General features: G+C 30.8%; 1 protein-coding gene across 1 annotated transcript; it reads right to left on the bottom strand.

Annotated features, from left to right (window-relative positions):
• Window positions 1-6237: 6237 nt before the first annotated feature.
• LOC132641772 (uncharacterized) lies at window positions 6238-9686 on the bottom strand. Its single transcript, XM_060358861.1, has 4 exons — window positions 9532-9686; window positions 8138-8365; window positions 7613-7676; window positions 6238-7111 (listed from the first exon to the last, which is right to left on the bottom strand). The coding sequence occupies exons 2-4, from the start codon at window positions 8302-8304 to the stop codon at window positions 6803-6805; spliced, it is 540 nt and encodes a 179-aa protein (XP_060214844.1). The 5' UTR covers window positions 8305-8365; window positions 9532-9686; the 3' UTR covers window positions 6238-6802.
• Between the last annotated feature and the right edge of the window lie 13007 nt (window positions 9687-22693).

Genomic DNA, 22693 nt, shown 5'->3' with positions numbered 1-22693 from the left:
AATTCGTGCACAATTTTCATTTATTTCTTTTTTAAATCTAATGGCGAAAAATATATTTCAATTCCATAATCCCGTGATAATGATGTTTTCAATGTCAATTTCAAGGTTCCAAATTCAATCTAAGAAAACAATTTAGATAGCATTAGTGAACATACAAAATAATAAAAAGTGTCTAATTACTTGGCTTGGTGGTAAAGCCTTTGGCTTTTGACTTTTTTTTATCTCATCCACCGGAGATCAAACCTCGGCGGGAGCGTTGAGAAGATATTATTAGTAAAAAAACGAACTAATTCAGTTAACGATTAACATGGGATAAACAAGTAATTAACATGGGAAAAACAATTTCAGAAATAAATATATTAACAATGACATAATTAACAAATATTAACAATGCCATAATAATAAATAATTAACGGAGATCCATGGAGGTGCCGTATTTGTAAAAATTAAATTATTCATTATTCTTGAAATTAACTAAAAAAAATTCTCTAATTAGAACTTACTTAACTAGGATAAGTTATGGAGGATTTAATTAGTTATTTGAATAATCCATGATATTGTATTGTTGATTATAATTTACTTAACTCATGTAGTTAAAGTAATAACGAATAAAATTTTATTTTAACTAACTAATCCTTCGTCAAAAAATTATGTTAACTAACTAATCCTTTTCGGAAATTCTGTTAATGTTAGCTTATCGTTTGTTATTCAGGATTTAGTTTATCGTTCGTTATTCGGGATTTAGTTTATTATTCGTTATTCGGGATTTAGCTTATTGTTCGTTATTCGTTAATGAATTATTTTGGTACTCAAACCCACTTTTGAAGTTATTTAAGTTGCGGACTCCAATTAGTTGGGCGTCGAAGGGTATAACGCAAAAAAAAAAAAAAAAAAAAAAAACACAGAAATAATTGATTATGAATTAATATTTTGTTAATTGATTATGGATTATTAATTTGTTAATTTTTTATTATTGTTAATTTATTTATTTGTGAAATTTTCAAAATAAAGTTACGCATTAATATAAAAATAACATGAAACCCTAAAACATAAATAATTTAAAGCTAATGACAACAAGTCTTCAAACAAAAATGGATCTCGAGCACTTTTCAACCAGTAAAACGACAATCCGAAGTTTTGTGTATCCTCGATGTGTTGAGCCTACCTTATTAATCGCACAAAAATAAATAGGGTTCTATATAAAATATTCAAGTTTTGTAGTCTCGAAACATGATTAATCTATGACTAAAGTATGTAAAAAGGTGTGAAAGAAAGGAAGAAAGAAAGAAAGAAATAAATAAATAAAAAATAATAAGACAATCCAATAATCCATGAAAATCATGCGTTAAAGTTACTTTTGTACCTTTTTTTTTTCTGAGGTATTTTGATTCCGGACCCCGGATAAGCTCCACTAAGTGAGTTCTGGTGACAGTTGTGCAAAAAATGGGTGTTATTTGTGGCTAGTGTGACAATTGACATATTTTCCGGACCCCGGATAAGCTCCGCTAGCTGGGTTCTGGTGACAGTTGTGCAAAAAATGGGTGTTATTTGTGGCTAGTGGGACAATTGACATATTTTAAGCCAAGTCGGCAAAACGCATCTGAAGCTTCTTCTTTCTTTCTCCTACGTACATGGGACCACAAATATTGCACTGAAATATAGATCTCAGATTTCCAATTCTTATCTCAAATTTCAAAGAATGACTGAATCTCAAATTTGAGCCTTAAAAATAGAAAATTCTCTCCCTAGAAGCAGGGAAAAGTCATTATTTGAAATTTATAGATTCGGGATTCTAATATAAGTTACTGAGTTTTAAATTAATAATTTATCGTATATGTTTAATAGATTTTTAAGATAAATATAGGGTTTTAACTAAAGTTACTGAATACATCTGGACCCGTAACCGAAGCACTAGCTCCCCCCTACTTAGAAGGAATCCTTTAATGAGTTTACGCATCCAAATATGAATTATCGTGATTATTGTTTATCATGAGATGTACAAAGATAGTCGTTTTTGTAAGTTCACACGCTTTAAAATTAATTTCATTTTAAGAACTTTCAGATATACAAAGATGAAGTTGGGCTTGCTAACAGATTTAGTTATATGAATAACAATTTAGGCTTGAAGGTTTCAACTTGGGGACAAAAGGGATTTGCTCAAATAGTCAGCACCTCCACCTACAATTCCATAATCGTGAGTTCGAATCACCAAAGGAGCATAGCTCCAACTAGGGGCGGCTCAACATAATTTGTGGCCTAAAGCCAAACTATAATAAGAGGCCTTAAGTTAATTAATAAAAAAAAAATTCATTAACAGTTGTGTACTTCAAATTAAAATAATCAATTCTAAAAAAAAAAATACTACAAAAGACTTTTTTTTTTTTTATCAATATGGTCATCAAATTAGTCATTTTTATATACACATGTTTGTTATGAAATTTGAGTTATTTATCTTCAAACCCTCTATCACATTTTTAAAAATTAATATCTTTTATTAATAATGTCTTTTATGATATATAATCATATATAAAACAATAATTTTGGGGCGGGGGAGGGGGCGGGGGGTGGGGGGCGCTAAGTTGAGCCGGCAAGAGGATCAAAGGGAAGGGGGAAAAAGGATTCAACTTCATAAATGTATTCCGGATGTTGACATATTACTCCAAATTTGATAAAGCTTAACTTTAAACATGTATATGTGAAGTTGAATTTTTCGAGCCTAACTTCATACCTAAATGATCGATTCTTTTTCCGTTGGTTTGACAACAATTAAAAATCCTTCCCGTTAGATTTGGACTTGAATTGGCCAACATAAAGGTCTTTAGCTGTACAAAAATATGAACATAAATAACCATGCAGGAAATAAACAATTTTATGTCAATGCAAAATTCTTCTTAAAGAAATTAACTCATTGTGCATGAATGTTTTTGTCTGAAGTTTGTCAACACGTTACAAGTTAAATATTAAAAAAACTGAATATGATTTAAATAGCAAGATAGAAACTGATCATCCAATTAAAGTTTTATGTGTACCTAATATCAAATGATCATATAAAAAAAATCAATTAATTAATTTCAAGTCCATCTAGTTGGGCCGCCCTAGTCGTTTTCACAGCAAGTTGGGCTTATCAGATATAGTCGACCACCTATCAAAGATTTATAAGCTTGTTGAGTAAAATTTTGATGTTATGTTACTATTAAAAAGTGGCTAAAGTTTAAGTAATTTTAAAATGTTGCCTAATGCTTGGTTAGCAGTTTAAAATGTGTCTACTTCTCCATTTCTCCCCCATTTATCGGGGTCATTTGCACTTTTTCCCTATCTTGTGTTGGTCTTTATTTATATTTTCACATTATAATATCTCACAAGTTATGCTCGTGTTCTTAAAAAACTTATGCTGTCGATAGGCATAAGTTCGATTTTGAAGAGGAAAAAATTAAGGACCAGCCCATTTTAAGGGAAAAACGTGCAATTTCTTCTATTTATTGAGGTACTAGTCCTATTAGAGTTCAAACTTTTGCCTATTTGCTTCTGGGTGTTTAAGGGTCTTATTGGTCGATGTGATCAGTAGGCAGTTTTCAGTTTTGGGTTAAGTAAACTCTTCATTGAGTAAAACGCTCCCTACCAAGAAGTTTTTCATTTTCAAGTCTCAAACTTGAAATCTTAATTGAAAGTGGAGTGATCCTAGTATAAACTGAAGATATTAATCTCTCGACTCAGTGGAAACTTTTTAAAATATTAATCCTAGTATAAACTGAAGATAGATCATTTAATTTGAAAAGAAAGTATGTCGTATGTTAGATTTTGGTAGCATTTCTCGATATGGGTCGTACTCATTTCATTTATATTTCTCAAGAAATATTATAATAAAATAAAATATGGGGGTTCGGGGTGTTGGGTGGGGCTGGGGGGTGAGGAGGGGAGAGGATAGAAAGAAGTTGACCACCTCGTCAGCCACCTTTTTTTGTATTTTTGCTATTGGCTTTTCGTTTATCTTTCTAAAATCATCTATTATTTGTTAAACATAATGTGTCCTGATTGGCTACAGCACTTGAAAATATGAAATTAAATAGTTTATAATTCATGATTTGACAAACTGAAAAACCAGTTTTAGCTAATTTCTACCTCAAGCAACTATATTGACTATTTTGAGTCATAAGTTGCTAAATAATTCTACTAGTATATACATCACATGAAATAATCCAAAAGCATCACTATCAACCCTACATGCTTAAAAAAATCGAAGGATTTTGGCGGGCAACTAATCATCAACTCGTGTCATGAAATGTTTGATCGAAGTAATTTCGATAATTTAATTTTAAGTTTTTTCAATCATTCATTTCTCAGAATCTACTTGTCCGATAAATTTGAATTTTTCTATTCTCTTTCGATTTTACGATTGTATATCCATTAGTTTACTTTTTACCTATAAGGCCATTAAATGACATGTATGAGGTTACAACAATAATAACATACTCAGTGAAATCTCATACAAGTATAAAAACAACAGATAGTATAACTAATAGAAATGGAAGGACAAGGAACTACAAAAATAATACTGCGACTAATAGTATGAAAGGATAACACATCGGGTTCTTGTATCAAATCTATAATTATATGCCATATGTTTTTTGCATATGATGTTTTATTTAATCATTGTTAATGGATATATGAATAATTCATTACTATCTAATTATGATAAATTAATATAGATTAAAGCACATATCGGGCCAAATGGTTTTTTTAATTCTAAATGGGATTGTTAATCCTTCACTTAATTTGATTTTTCTTTGTTACAACCTAGTTACAACGTGCAAGCTGTTGCCTAATATGTTGGGACTCGGAGATTCTTTTTTGTCTTTGATGAACTTGGTCAACTTGATAATGTCTTAGTTGTAACGCACAACCACACAAAACACAACACCTCATACCATTTGACTTGTCGCTTTTGTTTGAAATTTCTATGTAAACACACACCTCAGTTGTCTTTTGACTTCAATGCTCCCAATTACTCCTTTTTTAAAAGATTATAATTAATCTTGGAAGTCATAATCACCAACTGCAATCGTAAGGATCAATGCTTTAAGCAAAGGTCTTATCCCACATTTACTTTTTGGACATTTTTACCCAATAACCAGCCCCACTAGAAGAAGAATTTCAACTTTTGTTCTCAACGAATTTTAACTTTATTCTGTCAATGCTTTAGTGGGAATCTGCAGCTTTTTTCTTTTCTTTTCCTAATTTGAATTTAGTAGGAGCTTAGATTGATGATAATGCATGATCCTGATTTAGTATTGTCCTAATTCAAACCTTTTGGTATTTAATCATTCTGAAACTGGAATAAATTAGTATTTGATTAGCAAACATATCAACACCAAGTGCCTGTCCGTAAAAAGAAAGAAAAAGAAAGCGCTTTCCGTCTTTTTACTAATCTCTTTATTTTTGTCTTCTTTTTTGTATAAGTTAAAGTGCTTTTCTGGGTTTTTTTGTTTTGTTTTTGTTACAGCATATTCTAACTGAGAATGACCGGGCGGTATTGCATACCGTCATATATCCTTTTAACAATTCGAAATTTGAGAACTATATTTTAAGAATTTTTCAACTTTGTAATCAGATTTCAACTTTATTTTCATGTTTGAATACTTTTTACTTTCAATTACACTTTTCACCTTCAACTTCAAATCTTAGTAGGTGTTTGGCCATGAAAATCAAATATTTTTCAAATTTAAAATTTTGAAGATGGAGTTATATTTTGTTATAGTTTTTGTAGACAATATTAGGTTATTTGAACTTGATGAAAGGGAAAATTAAATTTTAAGTGTTTCCCAAATTTCGGGTACAACTTCACAAATAAATTGAAAAAAAATTCTGGGAAAAACTGAAAATTTCTCATGCCCAAACGGATCCTCATTTTCTTTCAAATCTCCACCAAACACATACCAAATATCTATCTAGCTGTCAACTTATAATTAGGTAAAACCGACTTCTGAATGGTAGTACAAAACAAGAAATATTCCAAGGTAAAAATCTAAGAAAGATAATAACCTTTAAAAGCAGAATGAACAAAAATCCTAGTCCAACAGCCCATTTCCAACCAATAATTTACTGTCCTTCGCGTAGCCAACAAGCAAAGCATCATTCATATTACACTACAACATCAGCATTTAACCGACTAAATGAAAGTGATGGAAGAAAAATCAAATCGACATACGCAATTATACAACAGAATAATCATATATCATATAGCCGTAAAAAGGATATTTATATTTCATATATTTACAAAAGTGAATCGACTACAACGATGACTCCACTCAACAACTAAAGGTTTTTTCCTTTTTCTAAGACAAAATCTCTTCGTCATAGCTTGTCCATATTGACATTTCTTAACCACCCCAAAATGGACACAAATCCTAAAAATTTCCTCCTCCAAGTCTAAACTTCATACTTACTTACAACCACCATTTCAAGAGGGCTTTTTCCCTCATGACCCACCACCTAATTTTATCTCATAATTATTTACTTACTTGGGTTAATAACAACACAACTCTCATTTTACTTACAGACACCAAGACACACCGTAGTACTACTACTCATTACAGACCCTTTAAACATATTTACATTAGGCAAAAGGGTGTTTGCTCATTTCCTCAGGTTGTTGATGAAAATGTTCAAAATTCCTGTTTTTTTTCTCCTGCTGCTGATGCTAAAACCAAAGTTTGATTTGATTACTCTCCTTCGTGTAACAACTTCAAATTACCTCTATATTTACTTTTCTCTTGAGTGTTGAAAATGGACTTGAAGGGTTCGATTAAGCCAGGGCAGGGATGCTGCAGTTACGACGATCCCTGTCAAGGCAATCAAAGCCCTCTACTCTAACAGCCGGATTGTTGCCAAAATTCGCCCTCACGCATCCGCCTTTCCTGGCTGATGCAGATGGGGACGAAGCCATTCCGGACGGTATAGGAATTGCCCGAGGTGAAACTGGGGTGACCTTCTCATCCCCAAATCGCGCATCTTGAATTAATGGGTTAGAGACTCTGCTCGGCGGTGACCCACAAAAAAATGGGGGCGACGAGGCTACCTGTGCAGCAGATGATTGATCCGCACCACCACCACCCTGTAACAATTTTCAGAACCAATAATCAGCATATGTTTCATAGATAGTTAGCTGATTTTAAACAACTCATAAGTTTTAATAGTTGAAAAGCCTTTTTGTAAGTTAATCAAAACTAATAAACACTAATTTGCTTTTCTTCGGGCCAAGGGCCAACCAGAATCAGCCTCTCTACCTCCCAAGGGGGGTAAGATCTGCGTACACACTACCATGATCGTATTTTGTTGTTGTTGTTGATCAAAATTAATAAACACATGTCAATTCATTCTACGCCACTCAATTAGAGAGTAAGATGAAATTCACCAATCTAACACCTTACACTGACAAGTACATGGTGCCCACACACTTGGACAAAAGCCCTTAAACATACGTCAACAAAAGGCTCTCTTTTTCCCATTCATTTTTTAATTTTTTCCCCTTCATTTTTGTCAAATAGATGGGACTCCACGTCCCCAAACTACCATTATATTACACAAATAATTGAAAAGCAATGACCAAACCTACCTTTGCGAGGATGATATCCAATAGATCAGCTCCAGCTCTTGAATCACATAGCTCTTGTTGATGGCTGTTGAACAAAGAACTAAAAAAATCAATAAAAAATAGTAGAAAACATATGTGATTTTAGGGGTCTTTTGGCTCATGGGATAAGCTGGGATATCTTGAATTAAGTTTGAGATTAGATTTAATACTCCGTTTGGTTGAAACTACAACAAATCCACGATAAATTTATACCTTCAAGCACACAAAGTATAAATTAGATCCCAAACTTAATCATGGAATATCCCCCCACACCTTATTTCATCAAAACTTGGTGTTATTTTAACCCACACGGTAGGCGGAACAAATTAGTCCGAAGATTATAATCCCTGAATGCTTATAACTTTATGGCTCACAAACCAAAACTCATATAAGTTTTGGCTTACTTTGTGATGCTTAAAAGCAGTTAAACTAAGTTCAATCCAAACAGGCTCTAAGTCCGCGAACCAAACGACCCCTAAAAGTAATTCGGGATAGAGATGTTATTACCTAACATGCCATCTGAGAGGTCGAATAGGTTCGTTTATGGTAGCGTTTAAAAGGCCAAGACGTCGAGGCTTAGGGCAAACAAGAGCATCCTTTTTAGTATCAGAAATTGAACTCCACATATCTTCACAAGCAGCAAAAGCACCTTGTTGAATTGCACAGTGATTCATCCTCCTCTTTCTAGCTTGATAATATAAAATCTAATTGAAAAGAACAAAAAAACGCCTGTTTCTGGAAAAAAAAAATTAGGTTAGATCAGAGAAATTTCTTATAGATCTGAAGAAAAAATTTACAGATTTATAAATCATCTCTCTTGTTTCAAATTAAAAAAAAAACATTGAAATTCTAAGTAAGAGCTCATAGAATTGTTTTTACAGATCTGAAGTAATAGAGACTTAACGAAAATTAAAATACTAATTATGAATTCTATAGTACGTAATATTTGAAGAAACTTTACAGATCTGAAGTAATAGAGAAATTAAAATACTAATAATAAAAAGAACATACTAACTATAAATTTCATTATACGAATTATTTGAAGTTTCTATTTTTTATTTTTTTTATTTTTATACAGATCTGGACAAATAATTAAAGGAATCGTGAGACGGAGTCACGGAAGTGAAGGTTTTTTAACTTTTTCGTTGAAACAGCGAAGAAAAATCCAGCAAAAATAGAAATTAAAGGAAAAATCAAAGATATATTGAAACATGTGATTAATTAATTAATTGCTACTTCAAAAGAAGATCAAAATCGCAAAAACAACCTAAAATTCATGGAGTATAAACGAGTTTTGAGAAGTAATTCAAAATTTTGAGGATGAATTAGAGATGTATTCAACTGGAAAAATCATAAATCTTCTTAATTTCTTCACAGATCTACGCTTACTCTTTGATTTTTTTTTCAATTTAACAAATCAAGCCTAGAAAGCAATTTCCATAAAAAAAAAAAATTACTGCGATAAAAATCAATACACTCGCAGCTATTCAATTTTCCATTTTTTTACAAGTATTTTTAAAGCAATATTTGCAACAAAACATAAGCTCCGGTATTTTTTTATTTTTTATTTTTTGTGAAAACGCGTCAACCACATGAAAAGCAATTTCTTCAGCAAAATCATAAAAAAAAAAAAACTCATAAACTCTTAAAACAAATAACATCAGCTGAATTTACTTCGGAAAAACAACTCAAACTATTCAATTTTCCAAATATTTTACAAGCAATTTTTGTATCAAAAAAGAAAAAATCGTAAAAACGCATACAACACATGAAAAGCAATTTCTTCAGCAAAATCATAAAATCTTCAACTAAGACAAAAAAAAAATTGCGAAAAAAGCAAGTCAGAAAAACAAATATTCAAATTAACGAAACTGAATAATTTCAAAGAGAGAGAAACTTACTTGAGCAAGCTATACAGAAAAGTGAAAAAAAAATTGGTTCCTCTAAAAAGAGGATTTTCAAAGAAGAATTAATTACTGTAATTTAATTAAAGAGAGATAAAGAAGAAACGGTCAGTCTTTTAGACGAGCAACGAAGGATGATAAGGAAGGGTTCCTTCACTTTATATACACACGAAAGAGAGAGAGAAAAATATCATTAATTTTTTAAATATTTATTTTATTTTATTTTATTATTAAAGAAAAAAAGAAGCGTATGGGGAGGCAAGATCTGCAACACCTGCAAAATGTTTTTAAAAAGGAAATAAAGGCAGAGTTAAAAACAAATAGTTTTTTTATTTTAATAATATTTTAATGGGTCATGCAGGCGGTGCCTCCCACACGAAATCTCATCGTTTTTCGTACCCACTCCTAACCTAAAATTTTATTTTGTTTTTCATTTATTCTTATCGACTTAAATTTTAAAACTTAAAAAGAGGATAATAAGTGTAGTTTTTCTAGTTACTTGGGCGAATATTTTATCTTTCCATCCCTATTTCATTTGTAGGGTTAACTCGTGACTTCTCAGATCTCAAAATACATAAATTAATCTTTGCTTCGTTTTGCCATCCCGAGCAGTGAATTATTAAGATTCCTTTTTCATTTATTGTAAATTCTTATTTTGATCGTGCGATATTCGAGAAAGTATATTTAACATTCAATTAATTAAAATATGTGTTTTTAGTCGTACAAATATGTAGTATTTAGACTTTTCTCTAACTATTGACCCTTAAATATGAAGTAATAACACAAAATTAACATAATATATGAGTAATTAAGCATTGAAATGGTTAATAATAATGATAAAAGTATAAATGTTCACAAGCAAAGAAATTAGAAGTGCACGTTTGACTAAAAGATTAATTATGTCTAATCAAGCTGGTTACACTTTAGATAGAACGACTTTTTTTTGGTGGTTCGATGAAATAGAGATATATCCCGTCATTTTTTTTATTTCTGATGTACACGTTTTTTATTTGAGTATTAATTGAGATTTGTGAAGACACCCTTTCAAAACCAAGAAAAACTGATTAATTGTATTTAACTAAATATTATAAAAGTAAAATTAAAATTTATTGATATTTAAAGGAATTAAAAATATATCTCTTATTATCAACCTTTTAGCTAACCTATCCGTACTCCTAACTTCAATTCTAACCGCTAACGGGTACCTAAGCTTTGTACTCTCTGTCAGAGGAACCCACGTGGCATGTCTTACGACGTCGTTTATGGCCGGCAGTTCGTTTTAGCAAACCGGCATTGAAATTGAGGCTTTATTACGTTGGTCAAATTTATTATTAGGATTATGCAGGGAACAGAATAAATAAAAATATGACAACTAAACATAGTTAATTGCTCCAATTTTACTAGCAGGTTTATGGTGAAGTGGTAAGTACTGTTTCATTCTTAACTAGTCTCTCGGATACGTAATCATCTTTTTTAAGAAACGCTTTACCCCAATGTGGGACTTTCCGGCAATCCGAATTGGGCCCTAATGCATATACCGGATACTGGGTAAGAAATAAAAAAAAAAAATAGTCCCATTTTTTCATAATTTGTGACTTAAACTAAAAAGCAATAATTGTGTACATCTATTTTAAAAAGTTGTGCTAAAATAATATGCGGCAGAATAAATGATTACATGGTTGGATCCACTAGACAATCGTGTAAATAATTTTGTTTTTATGTAGAAAGAGATGAAGTACAGTTTAATCAGTTACCACAGGTTCGAAATAGCCTACAATAACGAAATGGTAAAACTCAATTGGACGGCACAATGGAACTATCCACCTATTTAACTCGGAAGATCTAACAAAATCCAACTGTTTTAGATCGACCTTTTGAAGTAATAATTGAAAAGCTAGTAGGTATTCTTTTTTGTTTTTCCTACCTTCACTTCAGTAAATTTTTGTAATTTTTTTTATCACCATCCCCTAAATTTCAGTATGGCAGTTAGGTCTTCTTAAATGAGAGTGGTTTTTCAAAATAGATCATTGTGTGTTACCCCTTTTATTGTTTTTGTACATTCGATTACGTTAGGTCGCAGTTATAGTTAAAGCGCATGAGATATTACCGTCTTGATACTTCGCATCATCATAGAAAATTGGGAAAATGTGCAAATATAAACCTTTATAAAAGTGGTATAACTATACCCTTGACGTTATAAAATGGTGCATATACCCTTTTTGCTACGATTTTTTTTTTAAATCATTTATTTTATTATTAATTAAAAAATATCATGTGGCTTTAATAAAAAGTCTACTTATTTTTTTTAGTAGACATATTTTTCTAAAGCAGTATGATAATTTTTTTCTGCTAGGTCGGGTCTGATTCGTATAAAAAAATGAGTAGACTTTTTTTTTTTAAAGCCACGGAGATATTTTTTTAAATGAACCAGACCCGACGAATCAGAAAAAAATATTATCATATGGTGTTAGAAAAATATGTCTATACTAAAAAAATGTGTAGATTTTTTTTTAAAAGCCACGTGGCATTTTTTAAAAAATTAAAATAAGATAGCTGATTTTAGAAAAAAAATCCGTTAGCGAAAATGGTATATTTGCACTATTTATATAAGGGCAGAGGTATATTTGCACCATTTTGGAACAGTATGGTTATATATACATCACTTTTGTAACATGAGGTATATTTGCTCTAAATCGCAAGGTTGAGGAGTTATTTTTTAATTCATTTCGGAGACAAGAAGACAATCATTACACTATTCGGGCAGGTCGCTACTTGTGAGACAAAAAATATCGCTCCCTTAGGATAATTGGAGTTTAGCCCCGGTGTAGTCAATTGACATAATTACTTTGGGTATGCATCGTCTAGAGTTCATCAAAGAGAAAAATATTCTTTATCAAATTTTGTGATTATGAAATAAAACATTTATTTCACTTGAAATATTCCCGAAAGCCTTGTATTCGCAATTTTTGATGAGCAATTTACAAATACTGAAGTTTAGCATTTGAAATGCTGAAGTAATATTTGATGCCCAAAGAGATATGTTTCCAAAATTTAGAATTTTCTTTATTCTTATCTTAGTAGTTGAATCAACTTAAATACCAAAATTTTAATTTAAATCAACACGAGTCGGGAGAAAAACAAAATTGCAACACAAACATTTGCTGATTTAAATAAATACTACTTTAAGTAGTTCAGTAGTAATAATGTCCCATCACTTACTTTTGAACATTTACATATGGAAAGGAAACAAGTAATCACTCCTATTACGTCATTAACATAATGACAAAAATATCCTTCCTTAGCTAACACCGCAAGGAGTAATTAAAGACAACCTCCCCTTTCACTTTTTTCCCCTTTCATACTCAAAACCAGGTCAGATAATATCAAAAGAGCAATGAAAAAGCTTTCTCTAACTTCCATTTGGAGATTAGTAGGTAATGGATTAAATTAGAGTGATGTGGAAATTCTCTTTTTATACCAAAGAAGGTAGAAAAAAAAATATTCCCTTCATTTAAGTGTATGGATACACTTTCTTTTTAATCTGTTTAAAAAAGAATACATATTTCTAAATTTGAAAATAATAAATTATATTTCTCATGTTACTTTTAATGAGAATTTTTTATAATCATACAAATGTTATCGCATATTTCAAATATTTATATATATATATATAGTCATTCATTTTTATCTTAAATTTCGTACTCGTTTAAATCATAACAGTGAGGGTACTTATTTTTGCATGTGTTTATTTGAAAATTAATCTAAATAACCCTTTTTTGTCCAAGTCTAAAGAAGCTCATCGTCCTTCCAAAACACAACAGTTTTTTCCAAATTTGATCTGAAAAGAAATCCCATTCCACCACACATATTCATCCTGTTGTCTAAAATCATATATAAATATTTTGAGATAATATTTCTATTATATATAAGTGTGGAAGAGGGACCAACATAGCATTGACTGCTTGTACCAAAAGCTTTAGATATTGTACATGCAATGAATAATTGTACCAAAAGCTATATAACTTATACACTTTAACCAACTACTTTTTTATTACACGTGGACATATGTCATAGTACTTAATATTGATTCCCTTCTCATGTATAGACGTATGCACTTTAATTTTAATACTCTGACACATTTATTTTTTCCGTGCACTTTTACTTGTTCACTTTTCACGTTCTTACTGAATACTTATTTTCTTCTCATGTATAGACGTATGCAGTTCAATTTTAATTCTCCTACACAAATTTATTTCCTCTGTGCACTTTTACTTGTGTACTTTTGACTTTTCACGTTCTTTAAGAATTCATAAATCTCACGTGGACATATGCAATATAGAATATTTATTCTCCTCATTTATACACGTATGCACATCAATTTTAATTCTCTGACACATATTTATTTCCTCCGTGCACTTTTACTTGTTCACTTTTGACTTTTCACATTCTTACTGAATATTTATTCTCTTCTCATGTATGCATGTATGCACTTCAATTTTAATTCTCCGACACATATTTATTTCCTCCGTGCACTTTCACTTGTTCACTTCTGATTTTTCACGTTCTTTAAGAATTAATAAATGAAGTACTTCCTCCGTCCCGTATTACTTGGCCACATTACTTGACTTTTCATGTTCTTTAAGAATTATTAAATGAATTACTCTCTTCATTCTTTAAGAATTAATAAATGAATTACTCTCTTCGTCCCATATTACTTGGTCACATTACTATACTTGACTTTTCACGTTGTTTAAGAATTAATAAATGAAGTACTCCCTTCGTCCCATATTACTTGGCCACATTACTTAAAATAGAAAAACGTCCAACGTGGACGAACACAGCAACAATAAGTTGTACAAAAAGCAACTGAAATTGTACTCTAAGTAAGGACTAACATGTGTATATTTTAGAAGTTGAACATTAATTCTACCTCTTGTGTGTTTACTTTTAAAGTCCCCACGTGTCCGTAGTGTTTTAATTGTCCTTTCATTTCTTTTATTTGGCATATACTCCCTCTGTCTCAATTTAAGTTCTCCGTTTGACTAGACACAGAATTTAAGAAATAAAAATAGACTTTCAAATCTTGTGGTTCTAAATTAAAAATCTGTATAATATAGTAAAATATCCTTTGAATCTTGGGATTATAAACTTGACATGTAGGATATTTGAATTGTCAACTTACTAAATATAAAAAGAGGCGGACATAACCAAAATAAGATAAATTTTTTTCTATTTAACAACAAACGCCCAAGGTGGACGAACAAAGCAACAATAAGTTGTACAAAAAGTAACTGAAATAGTAGTCTAAGCCGGGACTAACATGTGTACATTTCAGAGGTTTAACATTAATAATGTCTCTTTTGTGTTTGCTTTTTAAGTCTCCACGTGTCCGCAGTGTCTCAATTATCATTTCATTGCCTTCATTTGGCATATACTCCTCTGTTTCAATTTAAGTGTCTACGTTTGACTAGGCACAGATTTTAAGAAATAAAGATAGACTTTTGAATCTTGTGGTTCTAAATTTAAAATGTGTATAATATAATAAAATATCCTTTGAATTTTGTGATTATAAAAAACTCGACATGTAGAATATTTGAATTGTCAACTTACTAAATATAAAAAGAGGCGAACAAAACCAAAATAAGACAAATTTTAACAACAATTGAGAAATTAAAGGTAAAAATAAGAGGAAGAGAAAAAAAAATATGGAGACTCGCTAAGGAGAATCGCAGTATCCTTTGCAAAACATACAAACCATAAAAACTAACTAAAGTGAGTAATTAAATTAATTATGTTGGGCTCCGTGCATCACACGAACATAGTTTACTAGTTCCCATTTACTTATCAATTACCAAAAGATAAGTATTCCCTCCACCCGAATTAAAGTTTTCATTTCTCGAGATTCAATATGTGAACTTTGATCAATATTTTAAAATGTATTTTTTAACCATATTGATATAAAAAAATTGTAACTTATACTTGCTATAATACTTCATGTATAGTATTTAGATATCTAAATTTTAATGTTAAAATACCGAATTAATCTAATCCAATTTAATTTCGAAATTGGTCAAATTAACTTTCCCCCAAAAAAAGAGTAACATGTATTTTGAGACGGAGAAAGTAATTTCTTACTTTTTTTTCTTTAAAAATCATTTTCCTTCGTACCGTACACACTAAATGCACAATCTAACAGCACGAATCTACAAGAAGAGTATAAATTTTCCCGTTGAATGCCCTTTCAACATGGCGGAACAGACAGAATAATGTATTAGAATATGTATGAATTCACTTCTCAATTCAGCAATTTTATATTTGCATTATGGCTTTGGCTTTCCGTCCATCGGAAAGATCTTTTTGCAAGTACAAATGTTTTGGTCAATTTTGAGAAACCAAAATTCACTGCACATAAAACAATTGAAAGATCACCACCAAAATCTCTTTCCTAGCACTCTTGTATAAGGCAAGACTTTTCCCTATTAATGTCAAAACCGGAATGGATGAACGCAGAATTTTCTAAAAAAGAAAATATCGTCCACTTTGAGACTTGGGATCTCAGCATAAAATGTGAAGGCTGAAAAATCGTTTCATTGAGGGTTCATTTGTGCAAAGGATTTACTGATCATTTATATGATCCTTTTGAGGATCATCATCTTTCAAAATTAAAGGACGTAATTTAGAAACATAATTTTATAGTTAGTGGGGGGTGATAATACTTTGAGATTCCAAGCCGGCATGTGTTCCTAACGTGGAAGGATTTACGGATCTAATTATGACCGAAAAGCACAATTCAAGATATTTCGTGCATCCAAAGTTCACCAACAACTTGATAGAAGTTACTAGTGGAAGAACAAAATGTAAGATATCACCAAGTTCTTAGCAAAATGCTTTTAGTGTCAACATATGAAAGCTGAACATCAAATGTCTAATAGTCAGACTCAGAAAATAGAAATTTCTTTTCTTTTCACTCGTCGTTTCGTATTTGCATTGGGGCTTCAACTAATTCAGTTTAGGGTCGCATAAACATGAAAGCGCTTTCTAACAAGATTCTTTTAATATCCAAAGCTTAAACTCAAAACCCATAGTTAAGGATAAAGAGATCTTATCCGTCTCACCGCGATCCAGTGGGTACATAAAAATCTCATAGTGAAAGTTAATGATGAAGATATGTATTTAATTTGGAAGTAGGTTAACTTACTCATATAGTAGCATAATCCAATTTAGGCGAGTGTTAAATAAAATGAAAAGGGATTTAACTAAGAAAATAATAAAATTAGGAACAAATTATTTCTGCTCCTAAACAACAAAAAGTTTCTCGTTAGTTCCATTAATAGCAAATTAGCGATGGGTTATTAAAAGATTGTGTTAGCTTCAAACTATTTAACAACAAATCCTGTTAGCTAATTTTTTCCAAAATGAGACGCTTGGACCGTACTTCTCTCCACGTTCTTCCCAGTTTTGAGTTTACTTTATTAAATCTTGGATATTTTGTTTAAAGGATTATGGAACTTAGGTGTAATTACCATAAAAAATATGTAGTGCATCGATTAAGGCTGCTCTTTTGTTAATCAAAATTTCAGATTCGAGTTTTGGATCTGACAAAATTCTTGACAGAAAACGGTTCCTCCAATTATTCTTACGCAGAGCGAATTCAAATTTAATCAAACTCCAACGCCGATATCAGAACATCAAGTGGAAAAAAAAAAAACTTAGGTGTATTGACGAAAGAAGAAACAAAGAAGGATCAAATCAAAAAAAAAAAAAAAAAAAAAAAAAAAAAAAGAAACAAAGAAGGATCACGTGGAGGGGCATAAGGGGATCAGGAAAGAACATGTTTGGTGCTGTACGCTGTTTTTCTTTCCTCTTTCTATTTCTGTGTACGCCGTTGGATTTGCCATGTTTCGATTTCTCCACTTCTTAGATTTACGATAAACTGACCACTCCCTTTAATTCCAATCTTTTATCTCAATCTTCTTTTTCCTTTTAATCTTTTCTTTTTTGCAACTCTAGTCTTTCGTCTATCTTTTTTCCCTTTGGGAAAAAGGTTTAAATTAACATTTAAATTTTGCGAAAAAAATTCAAATTTACTCCCTGTTAATTAATTGAGGTCAAACATAATCTCACCATTAAAAGATTAGTTTAAATATACCTTTATTTACTCACAGTAAAAAACTTTTTAGCACATGAAACTTTTTTATAAGGAAAATGATTAAATTTATTCTTGAACCAGGTAAAAGCATATCCTGACAATTAATATTCAAAAGCAAATTTGACCTATTTTCCTTATAACAAAAAGTGTCATATGTTGGATAGATTTCACCCATAGTAAATTAAGACATATTTAGACTAATTTTATAATGTCAAGAGTATATTTGAAACAAACTCCTAATGGAGGATAAATTTGAAATATTTCTCAAAGTTTAGGGTAAGTTAAACCTTTTCACTTTATCTTTATGTCCACACGTCTCACTTTTTTCTTAAGTATTTAACAGTTTTAGAATATATACCCCTTTAGGCTTAGAGCCCATTTGGATTGGCTTATAAGTTGCTTATAAGCTGTTTTCAGTTTTTTTGAGTGTTTGGCTTGCCAGCTTAAAGTTATTTTGTGCTTAAAATAAGCTCAGAAAAATAATTTGGCCCATTTGACTTAGCTTATCTAAAGCAACTTATAAGCTGAAAACAACTTATAAGCCAAAAAAAATAGTTAGACTACCCCAACTTATTTTTTTTAGCTAAGCTGTTTGCAGCTTATAGGCATAAGTCCATCCAAACAGGCTCTAATGGTATTATATATGTCATGCGCATATGAAATTTAAGATTATAATTTTCTTTTTTATATTTAAAAATTGATATCCAATCAAACTACAACGCTCAAAACTTCTCATTATATTTGCTTCGGTGGCACTTGTGCTTGCTTTTTCTTCTAACGCCTCTCGTCTCTTACCTTATCAAAATCTTTTTAACTCTTTTAAAATGACTTTACAAAATTATCTAATCTTTTTAACAAAAAGAAAAAAGGGATAATGGAAATGTTTCCAATTAGTTAAGTCATAAATAGAACGTCAATGCTAAAGGGTTCAAATATAATTTTTTTTAGTACTTTAAACTGATTTATTTGCACTAACATCGACAAAAATAACTTGTTAAAGGAATTATATTTCGTTTTAGCTTTCATGATGGAAGTGTAGAGGTAATTAGTAGTTGAAAAGAATAATAGAGTAGTAAATAGTAACCCCATGGAACATTCATTTGGTTAATTATTTCTTCTTTTTAATGGGACAGTGAAGAGAATTATTATGCTACAAGTTGATTCAATTTAATTGACCATTAACTTTAGTGTAGAGCTGTTTACGACTGTCTTCGTACTTGAAATGAACAACAAATATTCAAATAAATTTGGTTATTGAAAATTTTGAATATTAAAAGTTGCTAAAACTGTGAGGCAAGTTGGCAAATTATTCAAATTGTGTGATTGTATCTACATTAGACATAAACTACATAATGTTTATTCAATTCCTACACCGTGCAATTATATATAAGCCTACATCATTATGTCTAATTAAATCTAGCAGAGATCTAACATGTTTGGGACCTGTTATAGGAATTGCCTGATTTAATGGAATTTGGTTTAGATCTAAACATAAAAAGATAATCAAGTTTTCCATAGTACGTGAACCCATGTTTATGATAGAGAATTATTAATTAATCACTTATATGAATTAGAAATTAGCTGATGGCGCACAAACATCAAAGAAAATTTGGAAGTCAAAATAAAATTTTAAATTCGCGAAGTCTAACTTTGCACAAATTTTAAATTAGGAAAGAATTTGACCTATTTTTTTATTTGTAGATTCGCGGAAGGGGATGTGGGGGAAATCTACATAAATAACCTCTCCAATGATTTAACTGTATTATGAATAATAAGTAGCAATTTAAATAATTATGATACGAAATAAAAATAACAAGTTCTTTTTTGGCAAATCTTGCTAAAACGAGTTATATTCAATTTATTAACTCAAAAAGAAACAATCTTTTAGACGAATCCCACTTTAACGCTTATCTCATGTGTGATGTCCCATGTATTTCAAGAACTTCCTACATTTCTGATTTGCATTGAAAATGTAAAAAAACCTAGTTAAATAAATTAAAAAAAAACAGCTTGGGCTTTTTAAAAACTTTTAAATATTTTTTGTCTAAATTTTTTTTATAAAAATTTCTCCAAAATGTCCAAAGACAAAAAATCCAAAATTCCCACCATCAAAAGGTGTAGTAGGATGGATGTGATTCTGTTATCCTTAATTAAATAATTTGTATTTGAGCCCTAAGAACAAATAAATTCCTAGTAGGGATTGTCTCCTCTTTAATGGCGTGTTCTACGTGACGTAAAAGCAAAATAATTAAACCGATGTGTTTCAACATTAGATGGTTAAACAAAAAGAAAATTTTACACTACATAACAACACAACAAAGACCACAGGAAAAATAACCTTTATCTTTACTTTTACAAATTTCGCAAATATGCACTTTATAACCAACGTATAACTAGTGTACAATCAATGTGTACACTTGATATACACACGAAAGTTACAAATTATTACGGCTTGTCAAGTGAATTTTTTTTCAACTGGTTGACTAAAAATGTTAAAATAACTTTATAATATTCCCCTATTCGCATAAAGTTAAAACAACTTGTTCTAATTATGTTCTAGCACCTCGAATATAATATAATATAATATACTATAAATAGCTTAGAAGAGGCAACATACTGAGTTTTAATGAGGAATGGGACCCCATAATGAAGTATTTTGGAAGCAAATCAGAATGAGATTTGTGGGGAGCCCCCAAAAAGCTTAAAGAACATGTTCTGTTGCCTGTTATCATTTTGATGGAAAAGTATAGTACAAATGGCAGCAAACAAGAAGAAGAAGATATAGAAACCTAGTCATCATTCTTAGCAAATTGCATTTTCCAGCACTCATTTTTGGTGCTTGTGGTGTGTGTGGACCTCTCTTAAATCTTGGAATTTAAGCACACCTCTCTGTGCTATAGGGCCATCACCCCATAGTGGTCCATGGGATCTGCCTTTCGATTGTAACTGCTTAGTTAGGGCTCATTTATTTACATTTAAATATGGATATTATTTTTAGCTATTCAGATTTCAATTTTAAATTTATTTATTTTTTAGGTCTGAATTTTAATCATTAATTGTGTTTAAATTTTTAATGTTATAATTATTTAGTGAGTCTGAATGATTAAGATATGTAATAAAGTCTTGATATCCTTTATATGTCTATTCTAAAATTTATACAAAAGATGATAGTTCACCAATTCCGGCCGTTCATCGTTACCACTATCGCCAACCATTGCCAATTAATGTCGCCACCGGCCACCATTATCAAACTCCTCTCGCAGCCGCCCACCATAATCAACTACCACTCTTCAACAACCATCATCACTGTCTATTACTATAATCAACTGTCACCACCATTAGCCACCATTTACAATCATCAGCATCAATCACTATTATCATAAATACCACCAATTACTACCGTCAATAACCACTACCAGTAACTATCACCATCATCTACCATAACTATAGGTCGATCGACACCACCAACTATCACCATCAACCATTACTGTAGGTCTGTAGCCAACACACCACTAGCTACTAGCACAAAACGACCATTACCAACATCTTCCCTTTTCGGCACCACAACCACCACTACTAGTCATCACCACCGCAAACCGTCATATAATTTTAAAAAAATATTATGTTGATATAGTATTAGACTAATTTAGTATTTTATTAAACTTTATATTTATTATTTTTAAACGAAGAAATAATTTATACATTTAGATGTTGAAAAAATAAGTTGTCTCAATTATTTAGTATTCAAATCTTAATACACCACTTAATATTCAGATGTGTATTCAGATCCTAAAATTTAAATCTTAAAACATATCTTAATACTCAGATTTATATCTAGATTCAAATGTCTTAATCTTAATAAAAACAAATGAGGCCTTAATCACTTTTAGTCCATCTCACTTTATGTGAATTTGTTTTATTAATTGAGCATAAAGTTAAAAAATTAAAGAATACTTTTGATATGGAAGGTATCTATGTATATGCAAATTATCAAACTATTCAATTCTTTTAAATAAGCGATGGTGAGAGTACAACATTTTTTTTCAATCTTCTCCTTAAAAAGATCTACAACTTTTGGAATTAATGCAAACTTAGTAAAGATAGCGCATGATAGAGAAAAAGACCCCTGTATGTGATATCTACATAATTCAAAAATATGTTTTAATCGTACGTTAATTTTGAATGTATCGCTTTTATAGGAGTACTATTGCCGCTGTAATTTCTTTCTTTTTCTATACAAAGAGAGTGGAATCCTTAAGGGGCTGTGAGTGAGAAATGAATCAGGCATCAATTCCATTTTCAGCCCTAGCGGTAAGAGTCCTTCGGATATTGAATGAACTGGTCAACTCGTTCTATGTAAAGATGAAGTAACGCCTATTTTCTATCGTTGTTGCTGTGTCGCTGCTAACTTTGACTTTTATTTTATTTGGTACATTGATGTCGTGAGTTGAATTTAAATGGTGTAACATGGTTAATAATTTACTTTTCATTTTTATTTGATATGATGATGACATAAGTTGAACTTAAATAGAGTAATATGCTTAGTAACTTATTTTTCACTTTTATTTTTATTTGCCAGTAACATAAGTTGATAAATAAAGTAACATGGTCAGTGAGGACGAGGATTCATATAGTTGTCGTTGAATGTTATTTTATTGACAACTATACTACTGGTAATTGAAAAAGATGGTGAGTAACTATTTTAACCGGTCAAACTACATTAGAAGTGTATTAGTAACTTTTTTGCACTGTTGGTATCTATAGTAAGTCAAATACACTAGTATATTACTGTTTCCTAAAATTTATATTTACTACTGTTAAGCTCGTGGCTAAGCAAATGGGACTTATTGATAAGGTTTAGAATTCAATTCTTATTTATATTACGTTTGAATTTTCTTCCTCATGTAATCTCAACGTGAACGGTTTGTTTTTGAACTGTCAATCTAAACTAGTAGAAAAAAAAATTGCCAAGAAGCTTAAATTTTACTTTGGTGGTTTCTTTCATGTTTC

Source organism: Lycium barbarum, chromosome 5 (genome assembly GCF_019175385.1).
Source record: "Lycium barbarum isolate Lr01 chromosome 5, ASM1917538v2, whole genome shotgun sequence".
In the NCBI taxonomy this organism is placed as follows: Eukaryota; Viridiplantae; Streptophyta; class Magnoliopsida; order Solanales; family Solanaceae; genus Lycium; species Lycium barbarum.
Note: the sequence above shows the minus strand (reverse complement) of the source record. Positions and strands in the feature narration are given on the sequence as shown.

Coding starts and splice junctions, on each gene's coding strand:
- LOC132641772 (XM_060358861.1), bottom strand. CDS start 8,304: ATGAATCACTGTGCAATTCAACAAGGTGCTTTTGCTGCTTGTGAAGAT. Junction 7,677..8,137: donor CCTCTCAGATGGCATGTTAG/GTAATAACATCT, acceptor TTTGTTCAACAG/CCATCAACAAGAGCTATGTG. Junction 7,112..7,612: donor TGGATATCATCCTCGCAAAG/GTAGGTTTGGTC, acceptor AAATTGTTACAG/GGTGGTGGTGGTGCGGATCA.